This window comes from Rhincodon typus, chromosome 6, assembly GCF_021869965.1.
Source record: "Rhincodon typus isolate 14 chromosome 6, sRhiTyp1.1, whole genome shotgun sequence".
Classification (NCBI taxonomy): Eukaryota; Metazoa; Chordata; class Chondrichthyes; order Orectolobiformes; family Rhincodontidae; genus Rhincodon; species Rhincodon typus.
This window is the reverse complement of record NC_063337.1, coordinates 32,479,640-32,495,949: the sequence shown is the minus strand read 5'-3', so window position 1 is coordinate 32,495,949 and position 16,310 is coordinate 32,479,640. Positions and strand designations below refer to the sequence as shown.

The following is a 16,310-nucleotide window of genomic DNA, read 5'->3' as shown; positions in this document are numbered from 1 at the left end:
AAACGTCAGCTTTCCTGCTCCTCTGATGCTGCCTGGCCTGTTGTGCTCCTCCAGCTCCACACTGTGTTATCTTTGACTCCAGCATCGGCAGTTCTTACTATCTCTAAGTAAAAAGTAAAATGTGCGAATTAAAAGTGGAGGAGGTGGGAGAAAGTAGTTGCATGCCTTGTGTAGTTTTGTTTTTGATGCATGAGAATATATAGTTCGTGTGTGTGTGTGTTCATGCGTGTGACTATACAAACCTCTCCACACATTGGCTGCAGGTGGGAAGGAGCATGCAGGAAAGTGCAGAATGCTCTGTGGTTCCCTCCTAATCAGGTAAAGTTACTCAATGCTAAACATTTATAACAAATATACACACAAACTGTTTATTAAATAGCTGTGGATTGTGTGTCTGTGTAGAGAGTATGATTGTATATTTTTCTAAACATTTTCTTGGATTTTGCCTTAGCCCAGTTTTTTAAAATATATTTTGTAAGTCTGTAAGCCCTGGATTCAAGCCACTTCTTTAGTACTGAGGAAAAGCAATATTAACAGAGGTGCTAACTTTCAGATGAGAAATTAAACAAAAACACATCTCTCATTTCATACAACTGCAGTAGATACCTTGATACTATATGAAGAAGTGCAGTGAATCACAGAACTGTTACTATGCTGAAGGGGGTCATTTGGCCCATTGTGCCTTCACTACTTCTATTACCTAGCATCAATCTCCTACCTTTTCCCCATGTCCCTGCACATTATTTCTATTAGATGTCCCTTTTGAATGCCTTAATTGAACCTGCCTCCACCATACTTCTAGGCAGTGCATTCCATATCCAAACTATTTGCTGTGTGTAAAAGATTTTTTTCTGACATCGCACTTGTTTCATTTGCACATCACTTTAAATATATGCCTTCTCATTCTTTTCTGTTCTTTTATGAGCAGGAACAGCTTCTCCCTATCTACTCTATCCAACAAGCTCATGATTTTGAAAACCTCTGAATCTAGTGTGCCGGTCAACGTTTTTCCCTCAGCTAATACCACTAAAGAAACAGATTATTTGGTCAATCATCGCTTTGATATTTCTGGAAAGTAATTTCAAACCAGAGGGAAAAAAAGTTTGCCATTGGAGGAAGTGCAGCCACCTGCTGTGGTCACATTAGCTTTCATCAGCTTAAACTGTTCCTGAAGGAAGGAGATGGTTCCTTTTTCGTGACAGGACTCCTTTAACAGGGTTAGTTGACACGTTACTGTTGTGGATTCCACTACTAGCTTTAGAAAAAGTGAATGGGCTGCATCAATCCTTGAATCTTCAATTGAAAATCTGGAATATGATCATAAGAAGACACAAAAGGAATAGACCATTCAGCCCATCAAACATGCTTGGGCAATAAATATAAGCATAGCTGATCTGAATTTGGCCTGTCTCGGTTTTCCTGCCCCCGAAAACCTGGACTCACTTCCAACTTTGAATATATTCAACAACTCATGCTTCGCTGCTATCTGTGGAAGTGAATCTTAAAGACCAACGATCCTCTGAGAGAAGGAGTTCTTCCAGATCTCTCTCTTAAAAGGGAACCCCTTATTTTTAAACTGTGCTGTGAATTTTTCAATTCCTTTAGGACAGGAAAAATCCTCTCAATGTGTATCCCAGCGAGCTCTATCAGAATCTTGTGTTTCCATAAGATCATTTTAGTTCTTCTAATGAATATGCCTTTAATGGTTTCATCCAACCTCAGCTATTTTATTTCTTGTAAAATGGGCATGCCCTGCCATGTGGCAAGACCAATAGTTTTAGCTGCACAGTCTGGTTACAGGCAACTGTGAGTACCCCTTTTGCAGATTCTCTGGCCTGCCAGCATCAGCCCTATCCTTCAAGATCATCCCCTAGCTCTCCAGCCCCTCACTGAGACCCATGACCGTGGACATATTTGGTCCGTCTGGTGTTGTGTGACTGTCTGTAGGCCCAGCAGTGGACACCTCCCCTGGCTGGCATTGTAGGAACTAGAGTTGCTGGCCGTTTTCCCTCCTGTACTATAAATTGTTGTGATCATTTGAGATTTGGCCTTTTGTGTTTGTCTTGATAAGTGCACGATGAAGTTATTTGGTAATATGTCTTTCTTTTCAGCAATAATAAAATATGATTCATCCAACTATTATAATGTTGGGTAACATTTTTAATGGGCCATTGAAAGACTCTGTGGCATTATCCTGAAAAATGTAGGGATGATTATCTGATTGACCATAAGACATAAGAGCAGGAATAGGTCATTCAGCCCATTGAGTCTGCTATGCTATCCTCAATTCCATTTTAGAACATAGAACAGTACAGCACAGTACAGGCCCTTCGGCCCACGATGTTGTGCCGACCTATTATCCTACTCTTTCCTGTCATTCCTCCTTAACCCTTGATTAAAAATTGTCTGTCTCAGCCTTGAATATACATAATGACTCAGCCTATACAGCTATTTGTGGAAAAGAAATCCTCGGTTTCACCGTCCTTTGACAGAAGAAATTCCTCCTCATATCTATCCTAACCAGGCACCACCTTATTCTGAGATTACGCCCTCTGGTCCTAGGCTCTCCCATAAGTGGCAGAGTCCCACTTATCCTCCCTACAGTCCCCACTTTCGTCTGCGCTACTTTCAAGCACTTTATAACTGTTGAACAACTTCAGGGGCTGAGGCTCCTCAAATGCAGTGCCTGGGTCCCCACACTTAGCTTCCCTGCACTCACACCCTCCCGTCCCTGATCACTGACCAAATTTTTAATTTTCCAGAATGAGGGCCGTGACTGGCTCCTGGAGCAAAGTGTCAGGGTAACTTGTCCCATCCCTCGTGTGACACAAAGTCTGCAGCTCAGACCCCAACTCCTCAACTTGGAACCAAAGTTCCTCGAACTGTAAATCTAATCCAAAATCATTTATTGCTATTGTACTAATTCCATCCCATATGGACAACATGTAAGTTGCATGTTGTCTTATGTCAGTTGTAATTATTTATTTGTGCATACAATAAACAAAACTGAAGCAAGCTTCTCTAGTTTTTGAGATAACAAGGTGTAGAGCTGGATGAACACAGCAGGCCAAGCAGCATCAGAGGAGCAGGAAAGCTGACGTTTCGTGTCGAGACCCTTCATCGGCAGTTCCTACTATTTCTCTAGTTTTTGTTTGTGTTCCACTAGATTAAGTTTAATTTAGGTTTAGTTTTCCATTTAAGTCCGCACTATTTCAGTAACAATGCTTTTCTTTGATTTTTGTTTTACACACAGGGACTTGTTTTCTGAGAGCAATGTGTAGGCTGTTTCTCATTGAACCTGTTGTCGCCCTATACACTCTGCCTAATATGGCAGATGAACTCTTAATGCAGCAGTATATTTATCGCAGGATATGGACAAGGGAAACTAACAGCAGCTATGTTGGGAATGAAACTAGTTCTTACTGCTACCAGAACCACAGTGACCCTGTGTACATGAAACAAGAGGTCAGTATCTACAACTGATGCCCTAATAAATTACAAAGTGTAATTGTAAATCACTTTCCTGAATAAAAGTTATATTTGTCATTTCAAGATGTGGCACCTGCTTATTAGTAATCATTTTTAAATGACCTTTGTTTTAATTAAACAATCCATCTTTGGTTAGAAAACGAAGTATTTGTAAAATGAAAACAAATTGAATTTTATTATACAAAAACCAGAAGAAGACTGTGCACTGAATGCAGCATACGCTCTGGGTTCTGACCACATGACAGCTGTAGTGGAGAAAACTCACATTTCAGAACTAACCGCATCCATAGACAAGCTGTTACAGTTGGCTATGACATTGGTATCTATGCAACAAAGTGGCAAATTGCTAGGTACCCAATTACCTAGGACAATTGTAATCTCGCCTATCAGTGCCCAATGAGTCTGCCTACATTTATCAGTAAAATGATCTACGTTGTCACTGACAGTGCTATCAAGCAGCATACACTCACCAATAACCTGCCTATTAATGCTCAGTTTTGGTTCTGCTAGAAACACTTGGCTGTGGATCTCAATAAAGCTTTGGTCTGAACTTAAATAAAAGACATGAATGCAAGGAGTGAGATGTAAGTGTCTGCCTTTGACATTAAGGGAGTCTGAATACAAATTATAGGAGCGATAAGTCTCTTCTGGATAGACACATTTAGCTCAAAAGAAGTTTGTGGTTGTTGGAAGCTGATCATCTCAGCCTTGTTATAGTAAAATCATGTATACTGAATTCATTGGAGTTCTTTGGAGAGATAACATAAGCTGTGGATAAAGGGGAAGCAGCAGATGTATTTTACTTGGATTTCCAGAACGCATTTGATAAGGTGTCACATCATATGTTATCGCAGAAAACAAAGTTCCATGGTCTAGGGGTAACACAGTGGCATGGATAGAAAATTGGATGGCTAACAGCAAGCGGAGTAGGGTGTTGCTTAATTGAAATGTCTTAAATATTGTTTAAAAAGGTTTAACTTGTGATTTTTTTTAATTCTTTATTTACTTTCTTTATTTTAGGTTGTCCAGGGATTATCATCTCACTTCTTTATGTGCATGACTTTGATTCAGTTCCTACCCAACTTCATCGTTAGCTTCATATTGGGCTCATACAGTGATCAATATGGACGCAGATTAACTCTTCTCCTCCCCTCTATCGGGGCTCTGATTACCAGCTTGTCCTTTTTAGCCATGACCTACTTTTCTTGGCCTATTTATTTTCTTTTTATACCCATTGCACTAAGTGCATGTTTTGGTGGCTTCGCAACTTTGTTCGGAGGAGCTTTTGCCTATGTAGCAGATGTGAGCTCTAGTGAGCACAAAAATATGCGCATGGCATTGCTGGACATGATTGTTGGCGTAATGGGTGGCATAGGGCTGATAACATCTGGACACTTACTGAACGCATTAAACTTTAATTGGTTATTCTTGATTGCCTCATTGATTAATTTTGCCAATGTCATGTATATTATCTTTTTCCTTGAAGAGAGTGTCCAAGTGTCAAGAAATGGGCAAAACAAAGGATCAGGCTGTGGAAAATTCCGAGAAATATTCACTGGAATTATAAATCTATATATTAGTTCTAATTTTAGAAATCGTGTTCAACTTGGCCTCATGCTTCTTGCTTTTTCAACCTATGCATTTGCTTCATTTGGTTCTGGTGGGCTTTTTACGCTTTATGAATTGAATGCGCCTCTTTGTTGGAATGCAGTACTTATTGGATATGGCTCTGCAACTGGACTAATTTCATTTCTTACAAGTTTTCTGGGAGTGACGGTATTTTCCCGCTTTCTTCGAGACCATTTTATAGTTCTTATTGGGATATTATCCTTTGCTGGAGGAATGATCATGACTATCTTTGCCAAGACTACACTGTTCATGTTTCTGGGTATGTTAAACTTTAATATTCTTAAAATGAAATGTGACTGGAATTAAGTATTTACATAATTAAATCAATCAGGTGGTTAAATAAAAAGGGACCAAATTTCAAAATTTCATTAAAGTAGTCCCAGTTCTGTTATGAATCCAATTATTATGTAACTGCTTGTAAATTATAAGTCGGGGGTGGGGTTTAAACAAAACTGTCATGTTATAAGTGTTTTTGCAATGTTTCAAATCACAAATAAGTAAATGCTTATTCTTTATAGTATCCACATAATTCCAAATAAATTGATTTAGAATAGGCAATAGTTGCAAGTTGAAACTTTGTTAAATGATGTAGAAAACAGGGATTGCAATAAATCTCAGAACAAAAGGCCAGGTTAGATTATATTTTCCCTCTGTTATTAGTTCATTTTTTAAAAAATAGTTGACTGTTGATATAGTGGTTAACCATATTATTTAACTGCAATTGGGTAAGTATTTGTAAAAAGTGAAGGATTTGACAGAAGGCTGGAGAAACAGTTTAGAGGAAATAACTTCAGTCAAGCGTTAGCAGAGATATATAATGCAGAAAGTAAACTAATGATTATTGCTGACTAAAATTGGGCCCCATTCATTTATTGCAGCAGTGAGCTTCATTGGCCTAATTGATCGATGACATGATCCTCCTTGAGAAAATATGGAGCAATATTAGACCCTGACCATGGCAAACTCTAAGAACAGCACCTCTTCTTACAATTGGCCACCTTGCAATTTTCTGGGTTCAAATTTGAGTTAAATATTTTTCAGGTCATATCCCCTTCTCCCTTTTTGTTGTGTGTTACTGGTTTTACTTGTGGTAATGATTCTGTTGTCTCATTTACACCTCCTGTATATAATTTTTTTCACTTTTTTTAACCTGCTATCCTTTTTATCTTCCTCCATTTTGTTATCAATTATTTTCTCCTGTTTTCACCCAATAGTATACCTTCCCATTTGTTCTAACCTTCCCTAGCTTCCCCTTTCCCATGCTTCTGTTCCAGCATCCTTCCATCTATAACGGATGATGGTCATGGCAGTGAAAATATCTAATTCTGTTTCCCTCTCAATAAGTGCTTCCAGATTCATCGACCGTGCTGATATCACTTTTTTTTTTTGCTTTTCATCTTTTCTATCTTGCTTTCCTTTTTGTCTTGTAACTCTTTCATTTTTGTCTTCTCATACTCATGGATTTTCCCTTAAACTCAACCTAGCAGACTCTTGAGTCAGTAGGGTTCATATGGGCCAAATGTATTTCACTATCAACGATATTATGAGCTTCTTCACTGCTAACTCAGATGTGCTCAAATGTAGCCTGAATCAAAGATAGCAAAGGTGTATAAGAAGTGCAGCGAGTAGAAAATGTGAACCATGCCAGGTATTCAAAGGAAACAAGTTGGGCTATTTAGGACCGAAATGAGGAGAAATTTCTTCACCCCAAGAGTGGTGAGCCTTTAGAATACTCTGCCACAGAAAGTGGTTGAAGCACAACATTAAATGTTTTCAAGAAGGAGTTTGATATATTTCTTAGGATTAAGGGGATCAGAGGGTATGAAGAGAAAGCAGGAACGGGTACTGAGTTGGATGATAAGCCATAATCATACTGAATGGTGAAGCAGGCTTGAAGGATTGAATGGCCTATCCCGATTTGCTGTGTTCCCGTGTATGATGCAAGGTGGTTAATAAAGGCTAAGAAAGGCGAGCATGTTAAGTTTATGTTTTAACTGATGCAAAGCAGATACACAAATTTAATTTAAAGGGATGATTGTTAAAATTTGTAGTAAGCATTGAGGCCAAAGTGAAGAGTTTTAACATAAGCCCTTAAGCAATTATAGTGAAATCTGTTGGGTAGCTTCTCCAAACAATATATAAGCTTCCTTAATTTAGCCAGCATGTCTTATCTAATGGATTCTCCTGTCATTTTGATGCATGAGTTTTCAGCAAGTCAAAAAAAAATGATTGGTTTAAGCTTAAGTTTATGGGACTTCAGGCCAAGTCTTGATTTGCGTAAGTGATTGCAAATACTGACTGTAAGGTCAGTGTTTTAGGGATGTTGAAGTCATTGGCTTTGTGCTTTGCTTGTTTAACCTGAAGGTATTTGGCTCTGATCTTCCCAAATGTTGAAATTATCTAATGACAGAGTTGTCCATTTAGGTCTGTTTAAAGGAAGTTTTATTTTCTCTCTTCCTCTGTGTATTGGAATCCAGCTTTCATGCTATGAGGGTGACTTTCAGATTGCCATTATTTCCGGTCTGGGGACTCCTGTTCTTGTGCTCAACTGGCTGGGGAACCCTGCCTTTGGTGTGTGGAAATCTTTCATGTGAGCCAGAAATCCCATCGAGAACAATATTAATCAGTACCACAATAATAACTTACACTTCCACTGCATCTTAAACATAGTGTAACATCACAATGTGATTCATAGGAGCCTTGTCATGTAAAAGTTTGCACCACGTGTCCCAAAAAAGGGGGTCAAGTATATAAAGAGATATTAAGGCAAAACACCAAGAGCTTGATCAAAACGTACGTTATATCAAATACATTAAAGGAAAAAAATATGAAGAGAGGTGGAAGGTTTACAGCTTTGGTAGTTGAAGGCACAGTTGCCAGCATTGGAATGATTTAAAATCGGGGATGTGCCAGAGCCCATAATTGAAAAATGCAGACAGGTCAAAGGGCTGAAGTTAGCAACATTGAGCCACAGATTGATTTGAAAATGAGGATGAGTATTTTAAAGTCAGGTGTTGTGTAACCATGAGTCGATACAGGTCAGCAAGCATTGTAACAGTGGAAGAACAGGATTGGACGTGAGAAGCAGAGTTCTAGATGACTTTTGCAATGCACAGAAATTGGGAACCAGAAGTGTATTGGAAGAGACAAGTCCAGAATAGATGAATAAAACCTAGAATTTGCATAGAATAAACAGTATAAGGTATTTTAATGATATCACAATGCATATATATAATTGAACAGAAGTAAGATTATGATCTTTGAAACTGCACAATGTATGTCATCTGGCTTTTGTTCTATACTGGTGTCTTGATCAATTTTAATTCCTTTTTACAGTGAGACTGGTTTTTCTTTTTGCCGTCATGCCACTTCCTGTCCTACGATCAATGATGTCGAAGTTAGTCTCACCTCAGCATCAAGGTCAATTATTTAAAATACTTCATGCCTCAGATGTTTTATATAGTTTGTATCCATAAATGTATGTAACATGTTGGTTTCCATTCAGAGGCTTGGTGGATATTGCGGTGGTAATGATTCCGAAACTATCAATGTTTATCGTCATTACTTCTCTGAAAGTGATAGCAACTTGTAGAGCCTGCGTATCTGCCACTAAACATGGAAATCTATAAGCAGTATTCTACACTTGTCTGGAAGATGCACTTTTGAAATCTCCCCCAAAAACTGCAAATCAATGGGAAATCATTGAACCAACAAGAGCTTCCTCACTTAAAACTATCAGTCTCACTCTAATGGAAATGAAAAATTCATACCTTCTTGTTGAGGTGTAACTGTGTTCTTAACAAAATACTGAATTCATCATCATTACTAAACAGCCGCATGGAACCTGAAATGTAATATTTGTTGAATATCATAGAGTCATACATCACAGAGACAGGCCCTTTGGACCACCAAGTCTCTGCCGACCAACAAACACCCAACTACACTAATCCCATTTATCTGCACTTGGTCTATACCCTACCTTGCCTTGGCATTTTAAATACTCATCTAATGCTTCTTAAATGTTAGAGTACGTGCTGCCATCACCCTCTCAGGTAGCACATTCGATATTTCTACCACTCTCGGAGTGAATTTTTTTTCTCCAATCTCCTCTAAACCATCTTAAACCTCTGGTCCCTGACACGTCTGCCATGAGGAAAAGATTCTCGTATCGACTCTGTGCCTCTCATAATAATGTATACCTCAATCAAATTCCCCCTCAGCCTCCTCTGCTCCAAGGAAAACAAACCCACCCTATCCAGTTTCTCCTTATACTGAGACTTTTCGTCCCAGGCAACATTCTGGAATTTCCTCTCCATCTTCTCCAGTGCAATCAAGTCCTTGTGATAGTGTGGTAACCAGGACTGCACACAATATTCCATCTGTGGCCTAACAAGATTTATTTGCTGCTATTTTATATGGCCTGGCTAATGAAGACAAGCATCTCATATCCATCCTTCACCACAATATCCACCTGTCCTGTCACTTTCAGGAATCTATGGACTTGTACACCAGTGTTGCTTTGTTCCTCACTACAGCCTAGGGACCTAGCATTCACCGTGTACATCTTTCCCTCATTAGACCTCCCAAGATGTATCACCTCACACTTATCAGGATTAAATTCCATCTGCCATTGCCCTGCCATTTTGCCATCTGATCAATGAGACCATCCTCCTCACTATCAACAATATCGTCAATTTTTGTATCATCAGCAAACGTACTAATCATACCTCCTATGTTCACATCCAAGTCGCTAACATGCATAATAAACAACAAGGGTCCAGCACTGATCCCTGTGGCACATTGCTGGTCACAGGGAACCAATAACAAAAACAGCCCTCCACCATCACCCTTTGCCTCCTATTTGTAAGCCAGTTTTTGACTCAGCATGCTAACTTGCCTTGGATCCCATGAGCTCTTACCTCATGAACCACCCTTCCATGTGGAACCTTGTCAAAGGCCTTACTGAAGTCCATGTAACCACATGATCTGCACTACACTCTTAAATACATTTAGTCGCCTTTTCAAAAAACACATTTAAATTAGTCAGACAGGATCTCCGTCTAACAAATCTGTATTGACTATCCCTGATAAATCCTTGCCTTTCCAAGTGTTGATTAATCCCATCCCTCAGAATTTTTTCCAATAACTTCCCTACCACTGATGTCAGACTAACTGGTCTGTAATTACCTGGCCGATCCCTGCTGCCTTTCTTGAACAGAGGAACCACATTAGTTATCATGCGGTCATCTGGCACTTCGCTTGTGGCCAATAAAGTATTAAATATATCCGCCAGGGTCTCAGCAATTTCCTCCCTTGACTCCCATAGCAGCCTGGGATACATCTCATCATGTCCTGGGGATTTATGCATCTTTATACAACTAAAACATCTAATATCTCCTCCTTATTAACCTTAACATGTTTTTCTGAAGAAGGGTCTAGGCCCGAAACGTCAGCTTTCCTGCTCCTCTGATGCTGCTTGGCCTGCTGTGTTCATCCAGCTCTACACCTTGTTATCTCATGTTCTAGAACCTCACCAGCCCAACTGAAATCTCCAGCTATTATGTCTTTCTCCACTGTGAATACAGCTGAGAAGTATTCACTTAAGACCTCATCCATGCCCACCGGCTCCGTTGCATCTCTTACAGGCCCACTCTTTCTCTGGTAATATACTTACTGTTAACATCGTTATAAAATGCCTTGGGGTTTTCTGTGATCCTTTCTGCCAAAAATATTTCTTGGCCCCTGTTTACCCTTCTGATTTATTTTTTAAGCAACCTCCTACACTCTATATTTTTGAAGAGCCTCCCCTGTTTTTAGTACTCTTTACCTGACATATGCTTCCTTCTTTCTCTTTATCAAACTTTTGATATCCCTTGACATCCAGGGTTACCTGGTCTTGCTGCCTTTGCCCTTCAGTCGTAGAGGAACATGCTGGTCCTGAATTCTTACTATGTTATTTTTAATAGATTCCCACTTTCCAAATGTAGATTTATCTGCAAATACCTTCTCCCAGCCTGTTAAATCCTGTCTAATGGTATTGAAATTGGCTTTATCCCAGTTTAGACTTTTAACTCTGCACTATCCAGATTGCTTTCCATAATGACTTGAAACTTACTGAGTTATGGTCGGTATCTCCAAAATGCTTGTCCACTGAAACTTAATCGCTGAACTGGCTTCATTCCCTAGGATTAGGTCTAGCACTGCCCCATCTTTAGTGGGACTGTCTGCATGCTGGTACAAGAAAGCTCTCCTGGATGCACTTCAAAAATTCCATCCCATCTAGTCCTTTCACACTAAGGCGATCCCAGTTAATGTTCGCAAAGTTAAAATGCCACACAACTGTAACCCTGTTTTTCTCACATATTTCTGTGATTTCCTGACATATTTATTCTTTTATCTCCCACTGACTGTTAGGAGGCCTGTAGTATAATCCCAAAAAAAGTAATCACCCTTTGTTTATTTCTGAGCTCTTATTTGAAGACCCTTCTAGAACATGCTCCCTCATTATTGCAGTGATTGTTTCCTTAATCAATAATGCAATATTCCCACCTCGCTCACATCCCCTTATAGCACCTGAAACTTCTATATCCTGGAATGTTGAGTTGCCAGACTGCCCTTCCTTCAGCCATGTCTTTGGCACCTACTTGACAATCCTAGCATTCCTTTGATATCTGATTGGAACTTGCTCTTGATTTATTCTGTGCCCCATCCCCTAGCCAAATTAGTTTAAAACCCGCCAACAACATGAGCAAACCTCCCAGCAAGGATATTGGACCCATTCCAGTTCAGGTGTAGTCTGTAACAGGTTTTACCTACACCAGGATCTGTCCAAATGATCTAAAAATCTAAAGCTCTCCCTCCTACACCATCCCTTTAGCCACGCATTCATCTGACCTATCTTCCTACTCCTGTACTCAGTAGCATGTGACATAGGAAGTAAACCAAATACCACAACCTTAGTAGTCTTCCTCTTTAATTTGTTTCCTAACTCTCTCAATTCCTGTTGCAGGACCTCATTTTATTTTTTACCCATATCATTGGTACTGACTTGTAGCACAACTACTAGCTGTTTACCCTGCCCTTTCAGAACAGCCTGCAACCACTCTGAGACATTGACCCTGGCAGCAGGGAAGCAATATTTGAGAGTCTTGTTTGCTGCCACAGAACCTCCTGTCAGTTCCCCTTACAATCGAGTCCCCTATCACTAAAGCTCTCCCGGTCTTTTACCTCCCCTGTTGTGCAATAGAGCCAACTGTGGTGCCACAAATTGGTTATTGCTACCTTCCCCTCAGATGCTATCAGGAGATTTACCTTAATCTTATACATGTATTCCTATCATTTATTTTACCATCTGTAACATTTCAAAATTAAAAGTGTAGGGATTCTGAGATTGCATTCCTGGTTTGCTGCCTGGATCTGAGAGCTGCTACACTGATTGACATCATTGTTGCTCAATGACTGAAGATTTCCTGAACTTAATGCTAGTTCAGCCATTGGAAAGGAGGATTTCAGAGATCACTAGACCTATGGGGGAACTTTCTTCAAGGTCTGCAGTGAATGTCGTTACTTTTCAAAATGTTCACCTTATTTTGTAACTGTGCAATTGCCTCCAGCTTCTTCTTCCAGCCCATTAATGTGTTTCGTGTGTCAGTTGTGGGTCAGGGTGGTGCTCTTGCCTCTGAGTTAGAAAGTGATTGGTTCAAGCTCCCTCTAGAGACATGAGTGCACATTTTTGGCTGAAACTTCAATGTATCACCTGAGGCAGTTCTACACTAGTGGAAATGCTGTCTTTCAGCTGAGATGTTCATCTGAGGCTGCTGTCAGATCTATGTTAAAGAAAACATGGCACTTTTTGAAAAAGAACAGAGGAATTTGCCTGATGTGACCAAATAAATTATTTACGTACAGTATATTGGCTGTTCATCACTGTTTGTGATTAAAACTTCTTTCATATAACACTAATGTAACTAATCTTGAAAATAGCCTTTGCTCTTTTGGCTCCTCTCTAAATCTGGCATAGAGCAGGATTGCTAGTTTTGCCTGTTGCAAATGGATGTCAAACTAGCTTTGGAAGGCTTTGCCAAGCTTTTGTTATTGTTTAATCATAGGATGAGCTGGCTGGACCAGCATTTATTGCCCATTCCTAATCAAATAGAAGATGATGGTGAGCTGCCTCTTTGAACTGCTGCTGTCATCAGTGTGTTAGTCCACCCACAGTGCTATTAGAAAAGAAGTTCCAAGATTTTGACCTAATGACAGCCAGAAACAGCAATCTATTTCCAAGTCAGGTCGGTGTGTGGCTTGAAGGGAAACTTGGGAGTTGGTGGTGCTCCTGTGAATCTGCTGGCCTTGTTGGACCAACTTTTGTTTCCAAACAAGATGGTCTTCATATTTCAGTAGCTCACAAGGAAGTTTTGCCTTTACTCGGTGAGATATGTCAAAGTACTATCAAATAAAACTGATCCAGAAATTCACATTGCCACAGACCTTCCTCAGGCACAAAATTAGTTCTTCGCCTGTTTCAGCAATTATGGTGGCCATGGTATTAGTGCAGGTTATAAATCAGGCATATGCTTCCCACCATATGGATTGAGATGTTCTGTAGGTATCCAGGTTAAATGTCAGAACTAATTTAAAATGATAATTAAATTTTTTTTCTGGTATTCATCTGGCCATTCATACAAGCAATTAAATTGCCAGCAACCTCTGGCACTGTAAGTATGAAATAGCACCATTTAATGGGTTCAGCCACTGCTTTCAACTAATGGTCTGCCATAACTCTGATTTCTGAGAAGAAGATTTAGCTGGTCTGACTGTTTTTGGTCGTCTTGAGTCTTTTTATTCACTTAGGGGATGTGAGTATTGCTGGCTGGGCCAGCATTTATTGCCTATTCCTTGTTACCCTTGAGAAGGTTATCATAAGCTGCCTTTTGATCCAAGCAATAGTTTTGTAGAGTTGCCTCAAGGCTGGAAGGATGAGTTTGAGAAGCAAGGAAGGCAGGAGACAGCGGCAGAAGCTTACACATGAGTGAAGAGGTTAGCTCCAGAGTTCTATGTTCATACCCATAGTGGGTCTTGGAAGAGCAAAGCTCCTAACTGAGCATCTCGCATGCCTCCATTTCACAAAGCGTGTTGTCACTGAGCATGGTGAGAGTAGGTATTAAGTTCTACAGAAGTGCTGACCATGGTGAATTGCTCCTAGGCTTCTGGTCACACCTTCAGAACCAATCGTTTTAGGCAGTCATCTGTCAGATGCCAGAGAATAATTGACATCCCCTTAACTCTCCTGCTTGCTGGACTTGTTTCCTGGCCCTGTTTTGATTGTCTGCACCACATGGGTAAATGTAATTTTCAGTGTTAACAGCAAACAACCGTTCACCCTCACTACAAAATCAGATACACTCTGCCAACATGTTCTGGACCGACCGAGCACATATGTCAGGTTGTTGGCTGGCTCGCCGAGCTGCCTGGTTATCGTACAGACGTTTCGTCACCATTCTACGTAACATCAACAGTGCAGCCTCCAGTGAAGCAATGTTGTTCTACTCCACTTGGAATTTATATGATCCGGCCTATTAAGCTGAGTTGTGTCATTTCCAGTTCTGTTCTGCATGGGTTTGTATATGGGGTCTAATTCCACATGTTTGTTGATTGCATTACGGGTTGAAAACCAGGCCTGTAGGAATTCCCGTGCATGTCTATGGTTGGCTTGAGCTAGGATGGTCACATTGTCCCAGTTAAATTGATGGCCTTCATTGTCCGAGTGCACTGAGATGAGAGAAAGTTTGCTGTGTCGTTTTGCTGCTAATGTTCATGTATCCTAATGGCTAGTTTTCTTCCAGTCTGGCCAATGTAATGTTTGCTGCAGTCATTGCAAAATATTTTGTAAGCTGCATTAGTCCTGCATGTCATGGGTATGGGGTCTTTGATCCTTGTGAGTTTTTGTCATAGTGTGGCTGTGGGTTTGTGTGCAACCATGATTCCTAGTGGCTGTAGGAGTCTCGTGGTCAGTTCTGCTATGTTCCTGATATAGGGTAGTGTGGCCAGTGTATTGGAGCGTACTGTGTCCTCTTGGTGTTGTCTATCTAGTAGACACCTGCAGATGAAGCTGTTGGGATTTTCATTGTTAGCAAGGACCTTGTAAAGGTGCTCGTCCTCCTTCCTGAGTAGTTCTGGTGTGTTGTAGTGAGTTGTGGCCCGTTTGAATAGTCCCCTAACACAGCTTTGTTTGTGAATGTTGGGATGATTCCTGTTGAAACTGAGGATTTGGTCAGTTAAATTGATGGTCCAAATACACTGGCCACACTACCCTATATCAAGAACATACCAGAACCAACAACAAGACTCCTACGACCACTAGGAATCATGGTTGCACACAAACCCACTACGACAAAAACTCACAAGGACCAAAGACCCCATATCCATGACATGCAGGACCAATGTGGTTTACAAAATACTTTGCAATGACTGCAGCAAACATTACATTGACCAGACCGGAAGAAAATTAGCTATTAGGATACGTGAACTCCAGCTAGCAGCAAAACGACATGACAAACTTTCCCTCATTCTCAGTGCACTCGGTCAATGAAGGCCATCAATTTAACTGGGACAACATGACCAATCTAGCTCAAACCAACCACAGACACGCACAGGAATTCCTAGAGGCCTGGTTTTCAACCAGTAATGCAATCAACAAACATGTGGCATTAGACCCCATAGACCCCATGGTTTGTACCCATGCAGAACAGAACTGGAAATGACACAACCCAACTTAACAGATATCATATAGATACCAAGCAGAGTAGAACAACATTGCTTCATCAGAGGCCGCACTGACGATGTTACCTAGCATTGTGACGAAACGTCCGAACAATAGCCAGCCAGCTCGGTGAGCAAGCCAACAATCTCATGCACAACCTGAGCTACAAATCTTCTCAAGAACCTTAGGCACATATGTCAAATTTGAATCTTGTAAAGTACAGAGTCCTGCCAGGTCAGAGAAAGTACCAAGCACCATGAAATACCTTCCTTGTCAAGCTGCACAAAACATCACATTCAGAAACCCCTATTAAACAGCTGTATACAGATTGATGCTAAGTGGAAGTAGGAAAACAGCATTATCTCCATCCTGGCCAATGGAAAGCATACTCTAACCTAGAAGAGGTACACTGACTGCAGTATGTCAGTGCAAT

General features: G+C 40.4%; 1 protein-coding gene across 3 annotated transcripts in view; it reads left to right on the top strand.

Annotated features, from left to right (window-relative positions):
* slc46a3 (solute carrier family 46 member 3) overlaps positions 1 to 16,310 on the top strand; it is a 28,966-nt gene that overhangs the window by 1,807 nt on the left and 10,849 nt on the right. Inside the window, exons 2-5 of one of the 3 annotated variants that reach the window (XM_048597645.1) lie at positions 929 to 1,217; positions 3,254 to 3,465; positions 4,510 to 5,377; positions 8,455 to 8,538. In XM_048597645.1, coding sequence (XP_048453602.1) covers positions 3,274 to 3,465; positions 4,510 to 5,377; positions 8,455 to 8,538 — 1,144 coding nt within the window. In that variant the 5' untranslated portion in view covers positions 929 to 1,217; positions 3,254 to 3,273. Of the gene's footprint in view, positions 1 to 259; positions 319 to 928; positions 1,218 to 3,253; positions 3,466 to 4,509; positions 5,378 to 8,454; positions 8,539 to 16,310 lie in introns of those variants that run through there. The other 2 variants (XM_048597646.1, XM_020527624.2) reach the window with 2 other exon arrangements.